Source organism: Engystomops pustulosus, unplaced genomic scaffold, assembly GCF_040894005.1.
Source record: "Engystomops pustulosus unplaced genomic scaffold, aEngPut4.maternal MAT_SCAFFOLD_434, whole genome shotgun sequence".
NCBI classification, from domain to species: Eukaryota; Metazoa; Chordata; class Amphibia; order Anura; family Leptodactylidae; genus Engystomops; species Engystomops pustulosus.
Window position 1 is genome coordinate 1 of NW_027285313.1, and position 22,412 is coordinate 22,412.

The 22,412-nt window shown below is 52.3% G+C and overlaps 1 protein-coding gene across 1 annotated transcript in view; it reads left to right on the forward strand.

Annotated features, from left to right (window-relative positions):
* Positions 1 to 2,182: 2,182 nt before the first annotated feature.
* The window catches only part of LOC140111357 (harmonin-like), a gene marked incomplete at its 5' end in the record, with an annotated part of 48,783 nt that continues 28,553 nt past the window's right edge, over positions 2,183 to 22,412 (forward strand). Inside the window, 5 exons of the mRNA XM_072132367.1 lie at positions 2,183 to 2,286; positions 12,697 to 12,781; positions 12,860 to 12,919; positions 19,346 to 19,402; positions 21,728 to 21,870. Of these exons, the coding sequence (XP_071988468.1) occupies positions 2,183 to 2,286; positions 12,697 to 12,781; positions 12,860 to 12,919; positions 19,346 to 19,402; positions 21,728 to 21,870 (449 nt within the window). The remainder of the gene's footprint in view (positions 2,287 to 12,696; positions 12,782 to 12,859; positions 12,920 to 19,345; positions 19,403 to 21,727; positions 21,871 to 22,412) is intronic.

Genomic DNA, 22,412 nt, shown 5'->3' on the forward strand with positions numbered 1-22,412 from the left:
TGATAGTAGGACCCCCCCCCCTGTCACTGTCTATACATCTCCTTATCATAGCGGCAGTTATCCCCCCCCCCCCACCTTTATCTGCACTTGTTATAGTGACATTGTTATTCTCCTGTATCTGATAGTAGGACCCCCCCCCCCCTGTCACTGTCTATACATCTCCTTATCATAGCGGCAGTTATCCCCCCCCCCCCCCACCTTTATCTGCACTTGTTATAGTGACATTGTTATTCTCCTGTATCTGATAGTAGGACCCCCCCCCCCCTGTCACTGTCTATACATCTCCTTATCATAGCGGCAGTTATCCCCCCCCCCCCCACCTTTATCTGCACTTGTTATAGTGACATTGTTATTCTCCTGTATCTGATAGTAGGACCCCCCCCCCCTGTCACTGTCTATACATCTCCTTATCATAGCGGCAGTTATCCCCCCCCCCCCCACCTTTATCTGCACTTGTTATAGTGACATTGTTATTCTCCTGTATCTGATAGTAGGACCCCCCCCCCCTGTCACTGTCTATACATCTCCTTATCATAGCGGCAGTTATCCCCCCCCCCCCCACCTTTATCTGCACTTGTTATAGTGACATTGTTATTCTCCTGTATCTGATAGTTAGGACCCCCCCCCCTGTCACTGTCTATACATCTCCTTATCATAGCGGCAGTTATCCCCCCCCCCCCCCACCTTTATCTGCACTTGTTATAATGACATTGTTATTCTCCTGTATCTGATAGTAGGACCCCCCCCCTGTCACTGTCTATACATCTCCTTATCATAGCGGCAGTTACCCCCCCCCCCCCCCCACCTTTATCTGCACTTGTTATAGTGACATTGTTATTCTCCTGTATCTGATAGTAGGACCCCCCCCCCCTGTCACTGTCTATACATCTCCTTATCATAGCGGCAGTTATCCCCCCCCCCCCCCCACCTTTATCTGCACTTGTTATAGTGACATTGTTATTCTCCTGTATCTGATAGTAGGACCCCCCCCCCCCTGTCACTGTCTATACATCTCCTTATCATAGCGGCAGTTATCCCCCCCCCCACCTTTATCTGCACTTGTTATAGTGACATTGTTATTCTCCTGTATCTGATAGTAGGACCCCCCCCCCCTGTCACTGTCTATACATCTCCTTATCATAGCGGCAGTTATCCCCCCCCCCCCCACCTTTATCTGCACTTGTTATAGTGACATTGTTATTCTCCTGTATCTGATAGTAGGACCCCCCCCCCTGTCACTGTCTATACATCTCCTTATCATAGCGGCAGTTACCCCCCCCCCCCACCTTTATCTGCACTTGTTATAGTGACATTGTTATTCTCCTGTATCTGATAGTAGGACCCCCCCCCCTGTCACTGTCTATACATCTCCTTATCATAGCGGCAGTTATCCCCCCCCCCCCCCACCTTTATCTGCACTTGTTATAGTGACATTGTTATTCTCCTGTATCTGATAGTAGGACCCCCCCCCCCCTGTCACTGTCTATACATCTCCTTATCATAGCGGCAGTTATCCCCCCCCCACCTTTATCTGCACTTGTTATAATGACATTGTTATTCTCCTGTATCTGATAGTAGGACCCCCCCCCCCTGTCATTGTCTATACATCTCCTTATCATAGCGGCAGTTATCCCCCCCCCCCCCCACCTTTATCTGCACTTGTTATAGTGACATTGTTATTCTCCTGTATCTGATAGTAGGACCCCCCCCCCCTGTCACTGTCTATACATCTCCTTATCATAGCGGCAGTTATCCCCCCCCCCCCACCTTTATCTGCACTTGTTATAGTGACATTGTTATTCTCCTGTATCTGATAGTAGGACCCCCCCCCCCTGTCACTGTCTATACATCTCCTTATCATAGCGGCAGTTATCCCCCCCCCCCACCTCTCTATAGCAGCTGTCACTATTGGCTACAGGAGGCAAGAAAACGCAGCTTAGCCCTGTGTGAATAGCGATCTATTCCCATCCAGATACCGGCTGTGTGGAATGTACGGAAGAATTGGGAACAGAAGGGAAAGGAGTGAAATGGCCGATTTATCAGAGGATATATAAGGAGCTCCGGTCACACGGCACTGATTGCTGGATGTGGGATCCATCTGTGACTGTTTGGCAGCTCCTATAGGGGATCGTGTGCACCACAAAAACTTTTTCTTTAATAACAATTAACGTTGTGTCGACAGGATGGGAAAAGCAGCGTGGCAGGACTGGCGTCCATAGGAGGAAGAGATGTCAAGGAGAAGAAGGTCTTCATCAGCTTAGTGGGCACAACGGGAATGGGGTGCAGGTGGGTGCAAGGGCTTCTCATGGGATGGTCACAACCTGATGGTGAGGGAGGACAGTGTGCAGGAGATGGGGTGTATGTAGTGCAGGAGATGGGGTGTCCTGTATGGATGGTTTATGGGGGATGCTTGGGGTGTATGTAGTGCAGGAGATGGGGTGTCCTGTATGGATGGTTTATGGGGGATGCTTGGGGTGTATGTAGTACAGGAGATGGGGTGTCCTGTATGGATGGTTTATGGGGGATGCTTGGGGTGTATGTAGAGCAGGAAATGGGGTGTCCTGTATGGATGGTTTATGGGGGTTCCTTGGGGTGTACGTAGTACAGGAGATGGGGTGTCCTGTAGGGATGCTTTATGGGGGATGCTTGGGTGTATGTAGTACAGGAGATGGGGTGTCCTGTAAGGATGGTTTATGGGGGATCCTTGGGGTGTATGTAGTACAGGAGATGGGGTGTCCTGTGTGGATGGTTTATGGGGGATGCTTGGGTGTATGTAGTACTGGAGATGGGGTGTCCTGTATGGATGGTTTATGGGGGATGCTTGGGGTGTATGTAGTACAGGAGATGGGGTGTCCTGTATGGATGGTTTATGGGGGATGCTTGGGTGTATGTAGTACAGGAGATGGGGTGTCCTGTAGGGATGGTTTATGTGGGATCCTTGGGGTGTATGTAGTACAGGAGATGGGGTGTCCTGTATGGATGGTTTATGGGGGATGCTTGGGGTGTATGTAGTACAGGAGATGTGGTGTCCTGTATGGATGGTTTATGGGGGATCCTTGGGGTGTATGTAGTACAGGAGATGGGGTGTCCTGTATGGATGGTTTATGGGGGATGCTTGGGGTGTATGTAGTACAGGAGATGGGGTGTCCTGTATGGATGGTTTATGGGGGATGCTTGGGGTGTATGTAGTACAGGAGATGGGGTGTCCTGTAGGGATGGTTTATGGGGGATGCTTGGGGTGTATGTAGTACAGGAGATGGGGTGTCCTGTAGGGATGGTTTATGGGAGATGCTTGGGTGTATGTAGTACAGGAGATGGGGTGTCCTGTATGGATGGTTTATGGGGGATGCTTGAGGTGTATGTAGTGCAGGAGATGGGGTGTCCTGTGTGGATGGTTTATGGGGGATGCTTGAGGTGTATGTAGTGCAGGAGATGGGGTGTCCTGTATGGATGGTTTATGGGGGATGCTTGAGGTGTATGTAGTACAGGAGATGGGGTGTCCTGTATGGATGGTTTATGGGGGATGCTTGAGGTGTATGTAGTGCAGGAGATGGGGTGTCCTGTAGGGATGGTTTATGGGGGATGCTTGGGGTGTATGTAGTACAGGAGATGGGGTGTCCTGTATGGATGGTTTATGGGGGATGCTTGGGGTGTATGTAGTACAGGAGTTGGGGTGTCCTGTGTGGATGGTTTATGGGGGATGCTTGGGGTGTATGTAGTACAGGAGATGGGGTGTCCTGTGTGGATGGTTTATGGGGGATCCTTGGGGTGTATGTAGTACAGGAGATGGGGTGTCCTGTGTGGATGTTTATGGGGGATGCTTGTGGTGTATGTAGTACAGGAGATGGGGTGTCCTGTAGGGATGGTTTATGGGGGATGCTTGGGGTGTATGTAGTACAGGAGATGGGGTGTCCTGTAGGGATGGTTTATGGAGGATCCTTGGGGTGTATGTAGTACAGGAGATGGGGTGTCCTGTGTGGATGGTTTATGGGGGATGCTTGGGGTGTATGTAGTACAGGAGATGGGGTGTCCTGTATGGATGGTTTAAGGGGGATGCTTGGGGTGTATGTAGTACAGGAGATGGGGTGTCCTGTGTGGATGGTTTATGGGGGATCCTTGGGGTGTATGTAGAGCAGGAGATGGGGTGTCCTGTATGGATGGTTTATGGGGGATGCTTGGGGTGTATGTAATACAGGAGATGGGGTGTCTTGTAGGGATGGTTTATGGGGGATGCTTGGGGTGTATGTAGTACAGGAGATGGGGTGTCCTGTATGGATGGTTTATGGGGGATGCTTGGAGTGTATGTAGTACAGGAGATGGGGTGTCCTGTAGGGATGGTTTATGGGGGATGCTTGGGGTGTATGTAGTACAGGAGATGGGGTGTCCTGTATGGATGGTTTATGGGGGATGCTTGGGGTGTATGTAGTACAGGAGATGGGGTGTCCTGTATGGATGGTTTATGGGGGATGCTTGGGGTGTATGTAGTACAGGAGTTGGGGTGTCCTGTGTGGATGGTTTATGGGGGATGCTTGGGGTGTATGTAGTACAGGAGATGGGGTGTCCTGTATGGATGGTTTATGGAGGATGCTTGGGGTGTATGTAGTACAGGAGATGGGGTGTCCTGTAGGGATGGTTTATGGGGGATGCTTGGGGTGTATGTAGTACAGGAGATGGGGTGTCCTGTAGGGATGGTTTATGGGGGATGCTTGGGGTGTATGTAGTACAGGAGATGGGGTGTCCTGTAGGGATGGTTTATGGGAGATGCTTGGGTGTATGTAGTACAGGAGATGGGGTGTCCTGTATGGATGGTTTATGGGGGATGCTTGGGGTGTATGTAGTACAGGAGATGGGGTGTCCTGTAGGGATGGTTTATGGGGGATGCTTGTGGTTTATGTAGTACAGGAGATGGGGTGTCCTGTATGGATGGTTTATGGGGGATGCTTGGGGTGTATGTAGTGCAGGAGATGGGGTGTCCTGTATGGATGGTTTATGGGGGATGCTTGGGGTGTATGTAATACAGGAGATGGGGTGTCCTTTAGGGATGGTTTATGGGGGATGCTTGGGGTGTATGTAGTACAGGAGATGGGGTGTCCTGTGTGGATGGTTTATGGGGGATCCTTGGGGTGTATGTAGTACAGGAGATGGGGTGTCCTGTGTGGATGGTTTATGGGGGATCCTTGGGGTGTATGTAGTACAGGAGATGGGGTGTCCTGTGTGGATGGTTTATGGGGGATGCTTGTGGTGTATGTAGTACAGGAGATGGGGTGTCCTGTAGGGATGGTTTATGGGGGATGCTTGGGGTGTATGTAGTACAGGAGATGGGGTGTCCTGTAGGGATGGTTTATTGGGGATGCTTGGGGTGTATGTAGTACAGGAGATGGGGTGTCCTGTAGGGATGGTTTATGGAGGATCCTTGGGGTGTATGTAGTACAGGAGATGGGGTGTCCTGTGTGGATGGTTTATGGGGGATCCTTGGGGTGTATGTAGTACAGGAGATGGGGTGTCCTGTGTGGATGGTTTATGGGGGATGCTTGGGGTGTATGTAGTACAGGAGATGGGGTGTCCTGTGTGGATGGTTTATGGGGGATGCTTGGGGTGTATGTAGTGCAGGAGATGGGGTGTCCTGTGTGGATGGTTTATGGGGGATGCTTGGGGTGTATGTAGTGCAGGAGATGGGGTGTCCTGTATGGATGGTTTATGGGGGATGCTTGGGGTGTATGTAGTGCAGGAGATGGGGTGTCCTGTATGGATGGTTTATGGGGGATGCTTGGGGTGTATGTAGTGCAGGAGATGGGGTGTCCTGTATGGATAGTTTATGGGGGATGCTTGGGGTGTATGTAGTGCAGGAGATGGGGTGTCCTGTAAGGATGGTTTCTGGGGGATGCTTGGGGTGTATGTAGTGCAGGAGATGGGGTGTCCTGTATGGATGGTTTATGGGGGATGCTTGGGGTGTATGTAGTACAGGAGATGGGGTGTCCTGTAGGGATGGTTTATGGAGGATCCTTGGGGTGTATGTAGTACAGGAGATGGGGTGTCCTGTGTGGATGGTTTATGGGGGATCCTTGGGGTGTATGTAGTACAGGAGATGGGGTGTCCTGTAGGGATGGTTTATGGGGGATGCTTGTGGTGTATGTAGTGCAGGAGATGGGGTGTCCTGTGTGGATGGTTTATGGGGGATGCTTGGGGTGTATGTAGTACAGGAGATGGGGTGTCCTGTATGGATGGTTTATGGAGGATGCTTGGGATGTATGTAGTACAGGAGATGGGGTGTCCTGTGTGGATGGTTTATGGGGGATGCTTGGGGTGTATGTAGTACAGGAGATGGGGTGTCCTGTGTGGATGGTTTATGGGGGATGCTTGGGGTGTATGTAGTACAGGAGATGGGATGTCCTGTATTGATGGTTTATGGGGGATATTTGGGGTGTATGTAGTACAGGAGATGGGGTGTCCTGTATGGATGGTTTATGGGGGATGCTTGTGGTTTATGTTGTACAGGAGATGGGGTGTCCTGTATGGATGGTTTATGGGGGATGCTTGGGGTGTATGTAGTGCAGGAGATGGGGTGTCCTGTGTGGATGGTTTATGGGGGATGCTTGGGGTGTATGTAGTACAGGAGATGGGGTGTCCTGTATGGATGGTTTATGGGGGATGCTTGGGGTGTATGTAGTACAGGAGATGGGGTGTCCTGTATGGATGGTTTATGGGGGATGCTTGGAGTGTATGTAGTACAGGAGATGGGGTGTCCTGTGTGGATGGTTTATGGGGGATCCTTGGGGTGTATGTAGTACAGGAGATGGGGTGTCCTGTGTGGATGGTTTATGGGGGATCCTTGGGGTGTATGTAGTACAGGAGATGGGGTGTCCTGTGTGGATGGTTTATGGGGGATGCTTGTGGTGTATGTAGTACAGGAGATGGGGTGTCCTGTAGGGATGGTTTATGGGGGATGCTTGGGGTGTATGTAGTACAGGAGATGGGGTGTCCTGTAGGGATGGTTTATGGAGGATCCTTGGGGTGTATGTAGTACAGGAGATGGGGTGTCCTGTGTGGATGGTTTATGGGGGATGCTTGGGGTGTATGTAGTACAGGAGATGGGTTGTCCTGTATGGATGGTTTATGGGGGATGCTTGGGGTGTATGTAGTACAGGAGATGGGGTGTCCTGTGTGGATGGTTTATGGGGGATCCTTGGGGTGTATGTAGAGCAGGAGATGGGGTGTCCTGTATGGATGGTTTATGGGGGATGCTTGGGGTGTATGTAATACAGGAGATGGGGTGTCTTGTAGGGATGGTTTATGGGGGATGCTTGGGGTGTATGTAGTACAGGAGTTGGGGTGTCCTGTGTGGATGGTTTATGGGGGATGCTTGGGGTGTATGTAGTACAGGAGATGGGGTGTCCTGTATGGATGGTTTATGGAGGATGCTTGGGGTGTATGTAGTACAGGAGATGGGGTGTCCTGTAGGGATGGTTTATGGGGGATGCTTGGGGTGTATGTAGTACAGGAGATGGGGTGTCCTGTAGGGATGGTTTATGGGGGATGCTTGGGGTGTATGTAGTACAGGAGATGGGGTGTCCTGTAGGGATGGTTTATGGGAGATGCTTGGGTGTATGTAGTACAGGAGATGGGGTGTCCTGTATGGATGGTTTATGGGGGATGCTTGGGGTGTATGTAGTACAGGAGATGGGGTGTCCTGTAGGGATGGTTTATGGGGGATGCTTGTGGTTTATGTAGTACAGGAGATGGGGTGTCCTGTATGGATGGTTTATGGGGGATGCTTGGGGTGTATGTAGTGCAGGAGATGGGGTGTCCTGTATGGATGGTTTATGGGGGATGCTTGGGGTGTATGTAATACAGGAGATGGGGTGTCCTTTAGGGATGGTTTATGGGGGATGCTTGGGGTGTATGTAGTACAGGAGATGGGGTGTCCTGTGTGGATGGTTTATGGGGGATCCTTGGGGTGTATGTAATACAGGAGATGGGGTGTCCTGTGTGGATGGTTTATGGGGGATCCTTGGGGTGTATGTAGTACAGGAGATGGGGTGTCCTGTGTGGATGGTTTATGGGGGATGCTTGTGGTGTATGTAGTACAGGAGATGGGGTGTCCTGTATGGATGGTTTATGGGGGATGCTTGGAGTGTATGTAGTACAGGAGATGGGGTGTCCTGTGTGGATGGTTTATGGGGGATCCTTGGGGTGTATGTAGTACAGGAGATGGGGTGTCCTGTGTGGATGGTTTATGGGGGATCCTTGGGGTGTATGTAGTACAGGAGATGGGGTGTCCTGTGTGGATGGTTTATGGGGGATGCTTGTGGTGTATGTAGTACAGGAGATGGGGTGTCCTGTGTGGATGGTTTATGGGGGATGCTTGGGGTGTATGTAGTACAGGAGATGGGGTGTCCTGTGTGGATGGTTTATGGGGGATGCTTGGGGTGTATGTAGTGTAGGAGATGGGGTGTCCTGTATGGATGGTTTATGGGGGATGCTTGGGGTGTATGTAATGCAGGAGATGGGGTGTCCTGTAGGGATGGTTTATGGGGGATGCTTGGGGTGTATGTAGTGCAGGAGATGGGGTGTCCTGTAGGGATGGTTTATGGGGGATGCTTGGGGTGTATGTAGTACAGGAGATGGGGTGTCCTGTATGGATGGTTTATGGGGGATGCTTGGAGTGTATGTAGTACAGGAGATGGGGTGTCCTGTAGGGATGGGTTATGGAGGATGCTTGGGGTGTATGTAGTACAGGAGATGGGGTGTCCTGTATGGATGGTTTATGGGGGATGCTTGGGGTGTATGTAGTACAGGAGATGGGGTGTCCTGTATGGATGGTTTATGGGGGATGCTTGGGGTGTATGTAGTACAGGAGATGGGGTGTCCTTTAGGGATGGTTTATGGGGGATGCTTGGGGTGTATGTAGTACAGGAGATGGGGTGTCCTGTATGGATGGTTTATGGGGGATGCTTGGGGTGTATGTAGTACAGGTGATGGGGTGTCCTGTATGGATGGTTTATGGGGGATGCTTGGAGTGTATGTAGTACAGGAGATGGGGTGTCCTGTGTGGATGGTTTATGGGGGATGCTTGGGGTGTATGTAGTACAGGAGATGGGGTGTCCTGTGTGGATGGTTTATGGGGGATATTTGGGGTGTATGTAGTACAGGAGATGGGGTGTCCTGTAGGGATGGTTTATGGGGGATGCTTGGGGTGTATGTAGTGCAGGAGATGGGGTGTTCTCTATGGATGGTTTATGGGGGATGCTTGGGGTGTATGTAGTACAGGAGATGGGGTGTCCTGTATGGATGGTTTATGGAGGATGCTTGGGGTGTATGTAGTACAGGAGATGGGGTGTCCTGTATGGATGGTTTATGGGGGATGCTTGGAGTGTATGTAGTACAGGAGATGGGGTGTCCTGTAGGGATGGTTTATGGGGGATGCTTGGGGTGTATGTAGTACAGGAGATGGGGTGTCCTTTAGTGATGGTTTATGGGGGATGCTTGGGGTGTATGTAGTACAGGAGATGGGGTGTCCTGTATGGATGGTTTATGGGGGATGCTTGGGGTGTATGTAGTACAGGTGATGGGGTGTCCTGTATGGATGGTTTATGGGGGATGCTTGGAGTGTATGTAGTACAGGAGATGGGGTGTCCTGTGTGGATGGTTTATGGGGGATGCTTGGGGTGTATGTAGTACAGGAGATGGGGTGTCCTGTGTGGATGGTTTATGGGGGATATTTGGGGTGTATGTAGTACAGGAGATGGGGTGTCCTGTAGGGATGGTTTATGGGGGATGCTTGGGGTGTATGTAGTGCAGGAGATGGGGTGTCCTGTATGGATGGTTTATGGGGGATGCTTGGGGTGTATGTAGTGCAGGAGATGGGGTGTCCTGTGTGGATGGTTTATGGGGGATGCTTGGGGTGTATGTAGTACAGGAGATGGGGTGTCCTGTGTGGATGGTTTATGGGGGATGCTTGGGGTGTATGTAGTACAGGAGATGGGGTGTCCTGTATGGATGGTTTATGGGGGATGCTTGGGGTGTATGTAGTACAGGAGATGGGGTGTCCTGTATGGATGGTTTATGGGGGATCCTTGGGGTGTATGTAGTACAGAAGATGGGGTGTCCTGTGTGGATGGTTTATGGGGGATGCTTGAGGTGTATGTAGTGCAGGAGATGGGGTGTCCTGTGTGGATGGTTTATGGGGGATCCTTGGGGTGTATGTAGTACAGGAGATGGGGTGTCCTGTAGGGATGGTTTATGGGGGATGCTTGGGGTGTATGTAGTACAGGAGATGGGGTGTCCTGTATGGATGGTTTATGGGGGATGCCTGGGGTGTATGTAGTGCAGGAGATGGGGTGTCCTGTATGGATGGTTTATGGGGGATGCCTGGGGTGTATGTAGTGCAGGAGATGGGGTGTCCTGTATGGATGGTTTATGGGGGATGCTTGGGGTGTATGTAGTACAGGAGATGGGGTGTCCTGTAGGGATGGTTTATGGGGGATGCTTGTGGTGTATGTAGTGCAGGAGATGGGGTGTCCTGTAGGGATGGTTTATGGGGGATGCTTGGGGTGTATGTAGTGCAGGAGATGGGGTGTCCTGTAGGGATGGTTTATGGAGGATCCTTGGGGTGTATGTAGAGCAGGAGATGGGGTGTCCTGTATGGATGGTTTATGGGGGATGCTTGGGGTGTATGTAGTGCAGGAGATGGGGTGTCCTGTAGGGATGGTTTATGGGGGATGCTTGGGGTGTATGTAGTGCAGGAGATGGGGTGTCCTGTATGGATGGTTTATGGGGGATGCTTGGGGTGTATGTAGTGCAGGAGAAGGGGTGTCCTGTATGGATGGTTTATGGGGGATGCTTGGGGTGTATGTAGTACAGGAGATGGGGTGTCCTGTATGGATGGTTTATGGAGGATGCTTGGGATGTATGTAGTACAGGAGATGGGGTGTCCTGTGTGGATGGTTTATGGGGGATGCTTGGGGTGTATGTAGTACAGGAGATGGGGTGTCCTGTGTGGATGGTTTATGGGGGATGCTTGGGGTGTATGTAGTACAGAAGATGGGGTGTCCTGTAGGGATGGTTTATGGGGGATATTTGGGGTGTATGTAGTACAGGAGATGGGGTGTCCTGTATGGATGGTTTATGGGGGATGCTTGTGGTTTATGTAGTACAGGAGATGGGGTGTCCTGTATGGATGGTTTATGGGGGATGCTTGGGGTGTATGTAGTGCAGGAGATGGGGTGTCCTGTATGGATGGTTTATGGGGGATGCTTGGGGTGTATGTAGTACAGGAGATGGGGTGTCCTGTAGGGATGGTTTATGGGGGATGCTTGGGGTGTATGTAGTACAGGAGATGGGGTGTCCTGTATGGATGGTTTATGGGGGATCCTTGGGGTGTATGTAGAGCAGGAGATGGGGTGTCCTGTATGGATGGTTTATGGGGGATGCTTGGGGTGTATGTAGTGCAGGAGATGGGGTGTCCTGTATGGATGGTTTATGGGGGATGCTTGGGGTGTATGTAGTGCAGGAGATGGGGTGTCCTGTATGGATGGTTTATGGGGGATGCTTGGGGTGTATGTAGTGCAGGAGATGGGGTGTCCTGTATGGATGGTTTATGGGGGATGCTTGGGGTGTATGTAGTGCAGGAGAAGGGGTGTCCTGTATGGATGGTTTATGGGGGATGCTTGGGGTGTATGTAGTACAGGAGATGGGGTGTCCTGTATGGATGGTTTATGGAGGATGCTTGGGATGTATGTAGTACAGGAGATGGGGTGTCCTGTGTGGATGGTTTATGGGGGATGCTTGGGGTGTATGTAGTACAGGAGATGGGGTGTCCTGTGTGGATGGTTTATGGGGGATGCTTGGGGTGTATGTAGTACAGAAGATGGGGTGTCCTGTAGGGATGGTTTATGGGGGATATTTGGGGTGTATGTAGTACAGGAGATGGGGTGTCCTGTATGGATGGTTTATGGGGGATGCTTGTGGTTTATGTAGTACAGGAGATGGGGTGTCCTGTATGGATGGTTTATGGGGGATGCTTGGGGTGTATGTAGTGCAGGAGATGGGGTGTCCTGTATGGATGGTTTATGGGGGATGCTTGGGGTGTATGTAGTACAGGAGATGGGGTGTCCTGTAGGGATGGTTTATGGGGGATGCTTGGGGTGTATGTAGTACAGGAGATGGGGTGTCCTGTATGGATGGTTTATGGGGGATCCTTGGGGTGTATGTAGAGCAGGAGATGGGGTGTCCTGTATGGATGGTTTATGGGGGATGCTTGGGGTGTATGTAGTGCAGGAGATGGGGTGTCCTGTAGGGATGGTTTATGGGGGATGCTTGGGGTGTATGTAGTACAGGGGATGGGGTGTCCTGTAGGGATGGTTTATGGAGGATCCTTGGGGTGTATGTAGTACAGGAGATGGGGTGTCCTGTAGGGATGGTTTATGGAGGATCCTTGGGGTGTATGTAGAGCAGGAGATGGGGTGTCCTGTATGGATGGTTTATGGGGGATGCATGGGGTGTATGTAGTGCAGGAGATGGGGTGTCCTGTATGGATGGTTTATGGGGGATGCTTGGGGTGTATGTAGTACAGGAGATGGGGTGTCCTGTAGGGATGGTTTATGGGGGATGCTTGGGTATTAGGTTCCTGGTTTAGCACGGGTGATGGGGAAGGAGTTTTGCTTGTATTAACCCTTTGCCCCTCCCATTTGTCTGCAGTATTTCCAGTGGCCCCTCCCAGAAGCCGGGGATATTTGTGAGTAATGTGAAGCCCGGCTCGCTGTCTGCAGAGGTGGGCCTGGAGGTGAGGACCGCCATCTATTTCTCTGCGCTGCTTGTCCTGCAGTCTCTTCTCCTCATTGGTCTTTCTTCTTCCCGTCAGGTTGGGGATCAGATTGTGGAGGTGAATGGTGTGGACTTCTCCAGCATCGACCATAAGGAGGTACAGCAGGTGTATCAGGGGTCACATCAGGGGGTCATATCCGTGTTGTCATAGGTTCTTAATGATGTTTACCAAATTCTTATGTAGTTCCCCCAGATCGGCGCCTGCTCGCCCTTCAGCAAAATGTCAGAAATCCTCCTCCGCGCCAGAGTACAAGGTGGGGGCCACATCCCCAGCGGGTTCCTGTCCCTCCTCCGGTATGGGAGCGCAGGCCCTCACCTTCCCTCGTCGGCTCCTAATAAGGCTGGTCTGGCGTGTTCCCGTGCAGCAGCCCCGTGGGGTTAATGCAGGGGACTGCTCGGACTCTCGGGGGGCCTGTCCAAGACCTCCATGGGGTAAAGCTCGCTCTGGCCGCCAGTCGCACGGCAAACCGGAAGAATTATGGCCCCGGACCTGAAGTAAGGGTTCCAACCGGCGCCAAAATTCATACAGGAGGAGCTGAGCAGGTGTCTTCAGATTGAGAAGCTGAGGTTCTTGGTTCCTGATGAAGGACCTAGCACCAGATGTTTAGCGGTTCAGGATTCCTGATGAAGGACCTAGCACCAGATACTTGTTCTCCTTGTACAGTGGTTTGGAATTCCTGATGAAGGACCCAGCATCAGATATTTAGCGGTTCAGGATTCCTGATGAAGGACCTAGCACCAGATACTTGTTCTCCTTGTACAGTGGTTCGGGATTCCTGATGAAGGACCCAGCACCAGATACTTGTTCTCCTTGTACAGTGGTTCGGGATTCCTGATGAAGGACCCAGCACCAGATATTTAGCGGTTCAGGATTCCTGATGAAGGACCTAGCACCAGATACTTGTTCTCCTTGTACAGTGGTTCGGGATTCCTGATGAAGGACCCAGCACCAGATACTTGTTCTCCTTGTACAGTGGTTCGGGATTCCTGATGAAGGACCCAGCACCAGATACTTAGCGGTCCTGGGATTCCTGATGAAGGACCTAGCATCAGATACTTAGCGGTTCTGGGATTCCTGATGAAGGACCTAGCACCGGATACATAGCGTTTCGGGATTCCTGATGAAGGACCCAGCACCAGATACTTAGCGGTTCAGGATTCCTGATGAAGGACCTAGCACCGGATACATAGCGGTTCGGGATTCCTGTTGAAGGATCTGGCACCAGATACTTGTTCTCCTCGTACAGCGGTTCGGGATTCCTGATGAAGGACCTAGCACCGGAGACTTGGTGATTCGGGATTCCTGATGAAGGACCCAGCACCAGATACTTAGCGGTCCTGGGATTCCTGATGAAGGACCCAGCACCGGATACTTAGCGGTTCGGGACTCCTGATGAAGGACCTAGCATCGGATACTTAGCGGTCCTGGGATTCCTGATGAAGGACCTAGCACCGTATACTTAGCGGTCCTGGGATTCCTGATGAAGGACCCAGCACCGGATACTTGTTCTCCTCGTACATCGGTTCTGGAATCCTTAGATTATGCGGCTGAGATAAAATCTGTATAAGGCTACATTCACACTACAGTATGGGGGACGTATATACGGCCGATATACGTCCCCCATACACTTCTATGGGCTCGCGGCGCCCTACGGGAGCGGTATGGTGCAGCACATGTGCGGCACCGTACTCCGTAGCCCGGGAAAAGATGGGACATGCCCTATTTTTTCTCGTATTACGGCGCCACGGCCACACATCGCTAAGGAGAGGGGCGGGGTTGCGCTGCGCTCACCTCCTCCTCCTCTCCCCGCGCTGCCGTGTGCCCGCCGTGCTACGGCCTAAGATGAATTATACGGAGGCCGGAAGGCTGAGAAAAAGCGAAAGGGTCTTCTTCTACAGGAAGGAACCGGAGAGAAGGTTATCGCTTTCTAAAGAATTCCGGATCCCTTTTATTATTCGAGGATAATGTGACCAAATTGCCAAAAATATAAAGATTGTATAAGCCAATAAACAGTGAGGATGTATAATCTGCAGTGAATGGCGCTGCCCCCCCCATGCCCCGGCCTGTGCGCCCCCCTTCCTCCCCGGTGAGGCCTGCCCATCCCCCCTTCCCCGGAGAGCAGCCACTACCACAGATTGTTAGACTCGGGAGACATCGGGGAGCAAACCTTGTGCAGCGTTTTGGCATTTTATCCACTGAGAAATTTTTACATTTTTTGAAAAACCCTTTCATTCGGCCCAAAAAAAAGGAATTTCAAAATTGCATCTGATTTTTTTCTTATTCCCCTGTAAAACAATTAAAGGGTTAAAAACTTCATGAAAGTTGTGTTACGTAGGTTGAGGGGTGCAGTTTGTATAATGGGGTCCCCCAGAAGTGCAAACCCCCAGAAGCTCCTACAGAAATGAGGGGAGGCCTGAAAAGCCGAGTCCTCATGGAGCAGACACCGGTGAATGTCACTTATCAAGTATTTTACCATTATGACTCATGTGGAAAAAGTAGAACTTTTAGAATTTCGAAAATTCAAGACTTTTTTCTGAATTTACACCAAATATCATAAATAATCAGAAAATGTTTCACCAAACACGAAGTCCAAAGTGTCAGGAGGAAACGATGACACAATCACTTGGAGATGAGCCGGGGCAGAACTAAAAAACTGTGCCGCCTCAGGAAGGGGTTAAACGATCCTGGGAATCCCACATGATAAACCTAAAATCTAACGTGGCCTCAGTTCCTATTGGTCAGGGGAAAGATCTTGTAATGTGCACAATGGACCTCAGGGATGAGAGGTCTGCAAGAAAACGCCCAAGAGGGAAGGTCACCCACCATCACCCGCCCTCAATCACTAACCATCACCCGCCCTCAACCACTATCACCCACCATCAATCACTAACCATCACCCGCCTTCAATCACCCACGATCACCCGCCCTCACCCACCATCAATCACTAACCACCCGCTCTCACCCGCCCTCACCCACCATCAATCACCCGTCCTCACCCACTATCACCCACCCTCACCCACCATCAATCACCCACTATCACCCACCATCAATCACTAACCACCATCAATCACCTGCCCTCACCCACCATCAATCACCCACTATCACCCACCCTAACCCGCCATCAATCACCCACTATCATCCACTATCACCCACCCTCACCCGCTATCACCCACCATCAATCACTAACCACCCGCCATCACCCACCATCAATCACCCACTATCACCCACCCTCACCCGCCATCAATCACCCACTATCATCCACTATCACCCGGTATCACCCGCTATCGCCCACCCTCACCCGGCATCAATTACACACTATCATCCACCATCCCCCACCATCACCCGCTCTTGCCCACCATCAATCACTAACCTTCACCCACCCTCACCCGCGCTCTCACCCACCATCACCCGCGCTCTCACCCACCATCACCTGCTCTCACCCACCATCACTCACTCTCACCCACCATTTAGGGCCCTCCCTTTTGGAATCTCGTCGGCCCCAAGAACCTTTACGAAGGTGATGATAGAATTGGTGCGAAAATGAAGAAGGGAAACTATTCTGCTTGGAGCTCAGTCACTTCTGGAACTAGAAGGCTCGGAGCCGCCTCTGGATACTCTACGACCAGCAGGACGGGTCATAAATATTCAGGAATCAGATTTAAAACCAGAAAAGACCAAAAAAATTCCTAGGAGTCGGGTAAGACTCGGAGCGCGTTCCTTCCACCGGCCAAGAGGATGAGAAGGGTCAGTATAGGAGGCGCCATGGGGCTGCGGGCACCTCACTTGTGTCACAATCTCACAAGAACATCACAAAGTTGGATTCTTCTGGGACCAGAACTCCCGGGGTAAAACTTCCAGGGTCCATAAGAACCAAAGAGAAGTCCTCGAACTACAGAGAACTGCGGGCAGTCTGGGAGACAAAACACTGGAGAAGTCACACGTACGGATCTTCTCGGCCAACACCCCCAGGGTGGCCAAAGACCAGGAGGAACCAAATCACAAGACCTTCACATGGGCCAAGAGAAATGTGCCGCCCCTTAAAGGGATGGGAGAATCTAAAAGCTGACTCTTTAAGTTGGACTCATCTGGATCCCACTGAATGGGCTCTGAGTCCGGAAGTGTCATCTACTAACAAAGAAATGGGGGGAACACAACACGGGAGCACATGGGGACCCCAAGGATTTCTGGGTGAATGTCCCACAACGCCACAGCCCGGGTTATGCAGAAAGTGCGTCCGGAACCAACAAAGTTATTTGTAATCACAAAGGAGACTTGGTTTTCTAGCTCTAGAAGATCCATTTTATCTACTTCTCCGTCCGGATCTAATTCATCAAGGTCCAGTTCTCCACCCAGATGTCCAGATTCGACTTAAGAACAAACATATAGAACCTATCCTGCACGTAACCCGGGGACTGCATGTACTTACCAGTGTGAGACCCCGGAGAATCTCTTATATTCCAGGTCCTTGCGCTGCGATTCCGGGTCCTTGCGCTGCGATTCCGGGTCCTTGCGCTGCGATTCCAGGTCCTTGCAATGTGATTCCGGGTCCTTGCGCTGTGATCACTGCTCTGCACAGTCTTGGCTTCTCTTGGTGAGATACAAGAGGTAGTCACCTGGAGAGGTTCTCACATCACAGGTGCCCTGTCAGGGGTAATAAGTGGGATTTCTTGCCCTATAGATGAGGTCGGGGCATCAGTTGTGCAGGAGTCAGGGGGATACACGGCTGATCCTACTGAAGAGACTGGAAGAACTTGTATTATAGCCAGAAAATAGCAGCTAAGTAACAACAAACCAGCGGCCACTATTACTCTAAAACATGAAGGTCAGGCCAAAAACTTGGAAAAACTTTGAAAGTGTCTCCAAAATCCATGAAGTGTTACAAAGAAACTGCCTGACATGAGGAGCGCCCCAGGAAAGGAAGACCAAGAGTCACCTCTGCTGCTGCTGCAGTTGGGGGGAGGAAGAGTTGCCGCTGCTGCTGCGGCGGAGAAGGAAGAGTCGCCTCTGCTGCTGTGGCGGAGGAAGAAGAGTTGACTCTGCTGCTGCAGTGAGGGGGGGGGAAGAGTTGCCTCTGCTGCTGTGGAGGAGGAGTTGCCTTAGCTGCTGCGGCGGAGGAGGAGGAAGAGTCGTCTCTGCTGCGGCAGAGGAGGAAGAGTCGTCTCTGCTGCTGCGGAGGAGGAACAGCGAGTTGCCTCTGCTGCTGCGAAGGAGGAAGAGAGAGTCGCCTCTGCTGTGGAGGAGGAGGAAGGGCCACCTCTGCTGAGGAGAAAGGAAGAGTCACCTCTGCTGCGGCTGAGGAGGAAGAGAGTCACCTCTGCTGCTGCAAAGGAGGAGGAAAAGTCACCTCTGCTGCGAAGGAGGAGGAGGAGGAAGAGTCGCCTCTGCTTCTACGGACGAGGAGGAGGAAGAGTCGCCTCTGCTTCTACGGACGAGGAGGAGGAAGAGTCGCCTCTGCTTCTACGGACGAGGAGGAGGAAGAGTCGCCTCTGCTTCTACGGACGAGGAGGAGGAAGAGTCGCCTCTGCTTCTACGGACGAGGAGGAGGAAGAGTCGCCTCTGCTGCTGCAGCGGAGGAGGTGGGATTAGAGAGCAGGTCACTGCCGCACAGAGGTCCAGCAGCAGACACATCTCTACAACATCACTGATAGGAAACCGCTGCTAAGCACCAAGCACCAGAGACACCAGGAATGGACCTTACACCAGGGGAAGTCTGGGCTTTGTCTGAGGAGTCCAAATATGATGAGATCTTTGGTTCCAACCAACAGAGAAGATGAAGGAATGGACTCTACATGGCTGGGTCCACTGTGACGCCTGCTGATGAGGGTGTGGTGTGCTTTGCTGGTGACACTGTTGGGTGTGATGGTTTGGGGGGCTTTGCTGGTGACTCTGTTGGGGGTGATGGTGTGGGGGGCTGTGCTGGTGACACTGTTGGGTGTGATGGTGTGGGGGGCTTTGCTGGTGACACTGTTGGGTGTGATGGTGTGGGGGGGCTGTGCTGGTGACACTGTTGGGTGTGATGGTGTGGGGGGCTGTGCTGGTGACACTGTTGGGTGTGATGGTGTGGGGGGCTGTACTGGTGACACTGTTGGGGGTGATGTTGTGGGGGCTGTGCTGGTGACACTGGTGGGTGTGATGGTGTGGGGGGGCATTGCTGGTGACACTGGTGGGTGTGATGGTGTGGGGGGCTGTGCTGGTGACACTGTTGGGTGTGATGGTGTGGGGGGGCTGTGCTGGTGACACTGTTGGGTGTGATGGTGTGGGGGGGCTGTGCTGGTGACACTGTTGGGTGTGATGGTGTGGGGGGCTCTGCTGGTGACACTGTTGGGTGTGATGGTGTGGGGGGCTTTGCTGGTGACACTGTTTGTTTGGGATAATACTGGGTTACCAAAGCATCTTGCAGCAGCTTGCACACCCCCTTCCCATGCACAGAGCACACCCCCTTCCCATGCACAGACCACACTGCACTGGTTTTATTAGTGTGTAGAATCTCTGTATATCCTCAGTGTTTTTTTCTCTCTTCAGGCAGTGAAAGTGTTAAAGAGCAGCCGGACCCTGACGCTGAGCATACTGACTGCAGCGGTGAGTGCCAATGTATGAGCCGTCTTGTAAGTTGGTGCTGGCTTGTCGTGAGTTCAGGCTGACGGGTATTTGTTGCGCGTTGGTGCTGACCATTCTTTGTCACAAGTTGGGGCTGACGTATTTGTCTTGTGTTGGGTGAGACGGGTCTTCGTTGGGTGTGACGGGTCTTCGTTGGGGGTGACGGGTCTTCGTTGGGGGTGACGGGTCTTCGTTGGGGGTGACGGGTCTTCGTTGGGGGTGACGAGTCTTCGTTGGGGGTGACGGGTCTTCGTTGGGGGTGACGGGTCTTTGTTGGGTGTTGGGGTGTCGGGTTTTTGTTGGGCGTTGGGGGTGACGGGTCTTTGTTGGGCGTTCGGGGTGACGGGTCTTTGTTGGGCGTTGGGGGTGACGGGTCTTTGTTGGGCGTTGGGGGTGACGGGTCTTTGTTGGGCGTTGGGGGTGACGGGTCTTTGTTGGGCGTTGGGGGTGACGGGTCTTTGTTGGGCGTTGGGCTGACGGGTCTTCCTTGAGTTTCGGGGCTGACGGGTCTTCCTTGAGTTTCGGGGCTGACGGGTCTTCCTTGAGTTTCGGGGCTGACGGGTCTTCCTTGAGTTTCGGGGCTGACGGGTCTTCCTTGAGTTTCGGGGCTGACGGGTCTTCCTTGAGTTTCGGGGCTGACGGGTCTTCCTTGAGTTTCGGGGCTGACGGGTCTTCCTTGAGTTTCGGGGCTGACGGGTCTTCCTTGAGTTTCGGGGCTGACGGGTCTTCCTTGAGTTTCGGGGCTGACGGGTCTTCCTTGAGTTTCGGGGCTGACGGGTCTTCCTTGAGTTTCGGGGCTGACGGGCCTTCCTTGAGTTTCGGGGCTGACGGGCCTTCCTTGAGTTTCGGGGCTGACGGGCCTTCCTTGAGTTTCGGGGCTGACGGGCCTTCCTTGAGTTTCGGGGCTGACGGGCCTTCCTTGAGTTTCGGGGCTGACGGGCCTTCCTTGAGTTTCGGGGCTGACGGGCCTTCCTTGAGTTTCGGGGCTGACGGGCCTTCCTTGAGTTTCGGGGCTGACGGGCCTTCCTTGAGTTTCGGGGCTGACGGGCCTTCCTTGAGTTTCGGGGCTGACGGGCCTTCCTTGAGTTTCGGGGCTGACGGGCCTTCCTTGAGTTTCGGGGCTGACGGGCCTTCCTTGAGTTTCGGGGCTGACGGGCCTTCCTTGAGTTTCGGGGCTGACGGGCCTTCCTTGAGTTTCGGGGCTGACGGGCCTTCCTTGAGTTTCGGGGCTGACGGGCCTTCCTTGAGTTTCGGGGCTGACGGGCCTTCCTTGAGTTTCGGGGCTGACGGGCCTTCCTTGAGTTTCGGGGCTGACGGGCCTTCCTTGAGTTTCGGGGCTGACGGGCCTTCCTTGAGTTTCGGGGCTGACGGGCCTTCCTTGAGTTTCGGGGCTGACGGGCCTTCCTTGAGTTTCGGGGCTGACGGGCCTTCCTTGAGTTTCGGGGCTGACGGGCCTTCCTTGAGTTTCGGGGCTGACGGGCCTTCCTTGAAAGTGGCCAGGGACGTGTCCTGGTTGAGTTTCGGGGCTGACGGGCCTTCCTTGAAAGTGGCCAGGGACGTGTCCTGGTTGAGTTTCGGGGCTGACGGGCCTTCCTTGAAAGTGGCCAGGGACGTGTCCTGGTTGAGTTTCGGGGCTGACGGGCCTTCCTTGAAAGTGGCCAGGGACGTGTCCTGGTTGAGTTTCGGGGCTGACGGGCCTTCCTTGAAAGTGGCCAGGGACGTGTCCTGGTTGAGTTTCGGGGCTGACGGGCCTTCCTTGAAAGTGGCCAGGGACGTGTCCTGGTTGAGTTTCGGGGCTGACGGGCCTTCCTTGAAAGTGGCCAGGGACGTGTCCTGGTTGAGTTTCGGGGCTGACGGGCCTTCCTTGAAAGTGGCCAGGGACGTGTCCTGGTTGAGTTTCGGGGCTGACGGGCCTTCCTTGAAAGTGGCCAGGGACGTGTCCTGGTTGAGTTTCGGGGCTGACGGGCCTTCCTTGAAAGTGGCCAGGGACGTGTCCTGGTTGAGTTTCGGGGCTGACGGGCCTTCCTTGAAAGTGGCCAGGGACGTGTCCTGGTTGAGTTTCGGGGCTGACGGGTCTTCCTTGAAAGTGGCCAGGGACGTGTCCTGGTTGAGTTTCGGGGCTGACGGGCCTTCCTTGAAAGTGGCCAGGGACGTGTCCTGGTTCAGTTTCGGGGCTGACGGGCCTTCCTTGAAAGTGGCCAGGGACGTGTCCTGGTTCAGTTTCGTGGGTGACGGGTTGCGTGTTGGGGGTGGTGATGGATCTTCTCCGCGTCTTCCAGGGTCACTGATGACACTTGTCACCCGCAGGGTCGTGAGCTCTTCATGACGGAGGATGAGAAGATGATGGAGCAGCGGCGCAGAGAACTGGAGCGCCAGGACCTGCTGCGCCAGAAGAAACTCGCCATGGAGACCAACAAGATCCTGAAAGAGCAGCAAGAGAAGGAGAAGCAGTGAGTGTCCAAATACCGCGAGTATAATATACAGCACTGCATACAGTGTAATATACAGCACTATATACAGTGTAATATACAGGACCGCATACAGTGTAATATACAGGACTATATACAGTGTAATATACAGGGCTATATACAGTGTAATATACAGGACTATATACAGTGTAATATACAGGACTATATACAGTGTAATATACAGCACCGCATACAGTGTAATATACAGGGCTATATACAGTGTAATATACAGGACTATATACAGTGTAATATACAGGACTGTATACAGTGTAATATACAGGACTATATACAGTGTAATATACAGGACCGCATACAGTGTAATATACAGCACTATATACAGTGTAATATACAGGACCGCATACAGTGTAATATACAGGGCTATATAGAGTGTAATATACAGGGCTATATACAGTGTAATATACAGGACTATATACAGTGTAATATACAGGGCTATATACAGTGTAATATACAGGGCTATATACAGTGTAATATACAGCACCGCATACAGTGTAATATACAGGGCT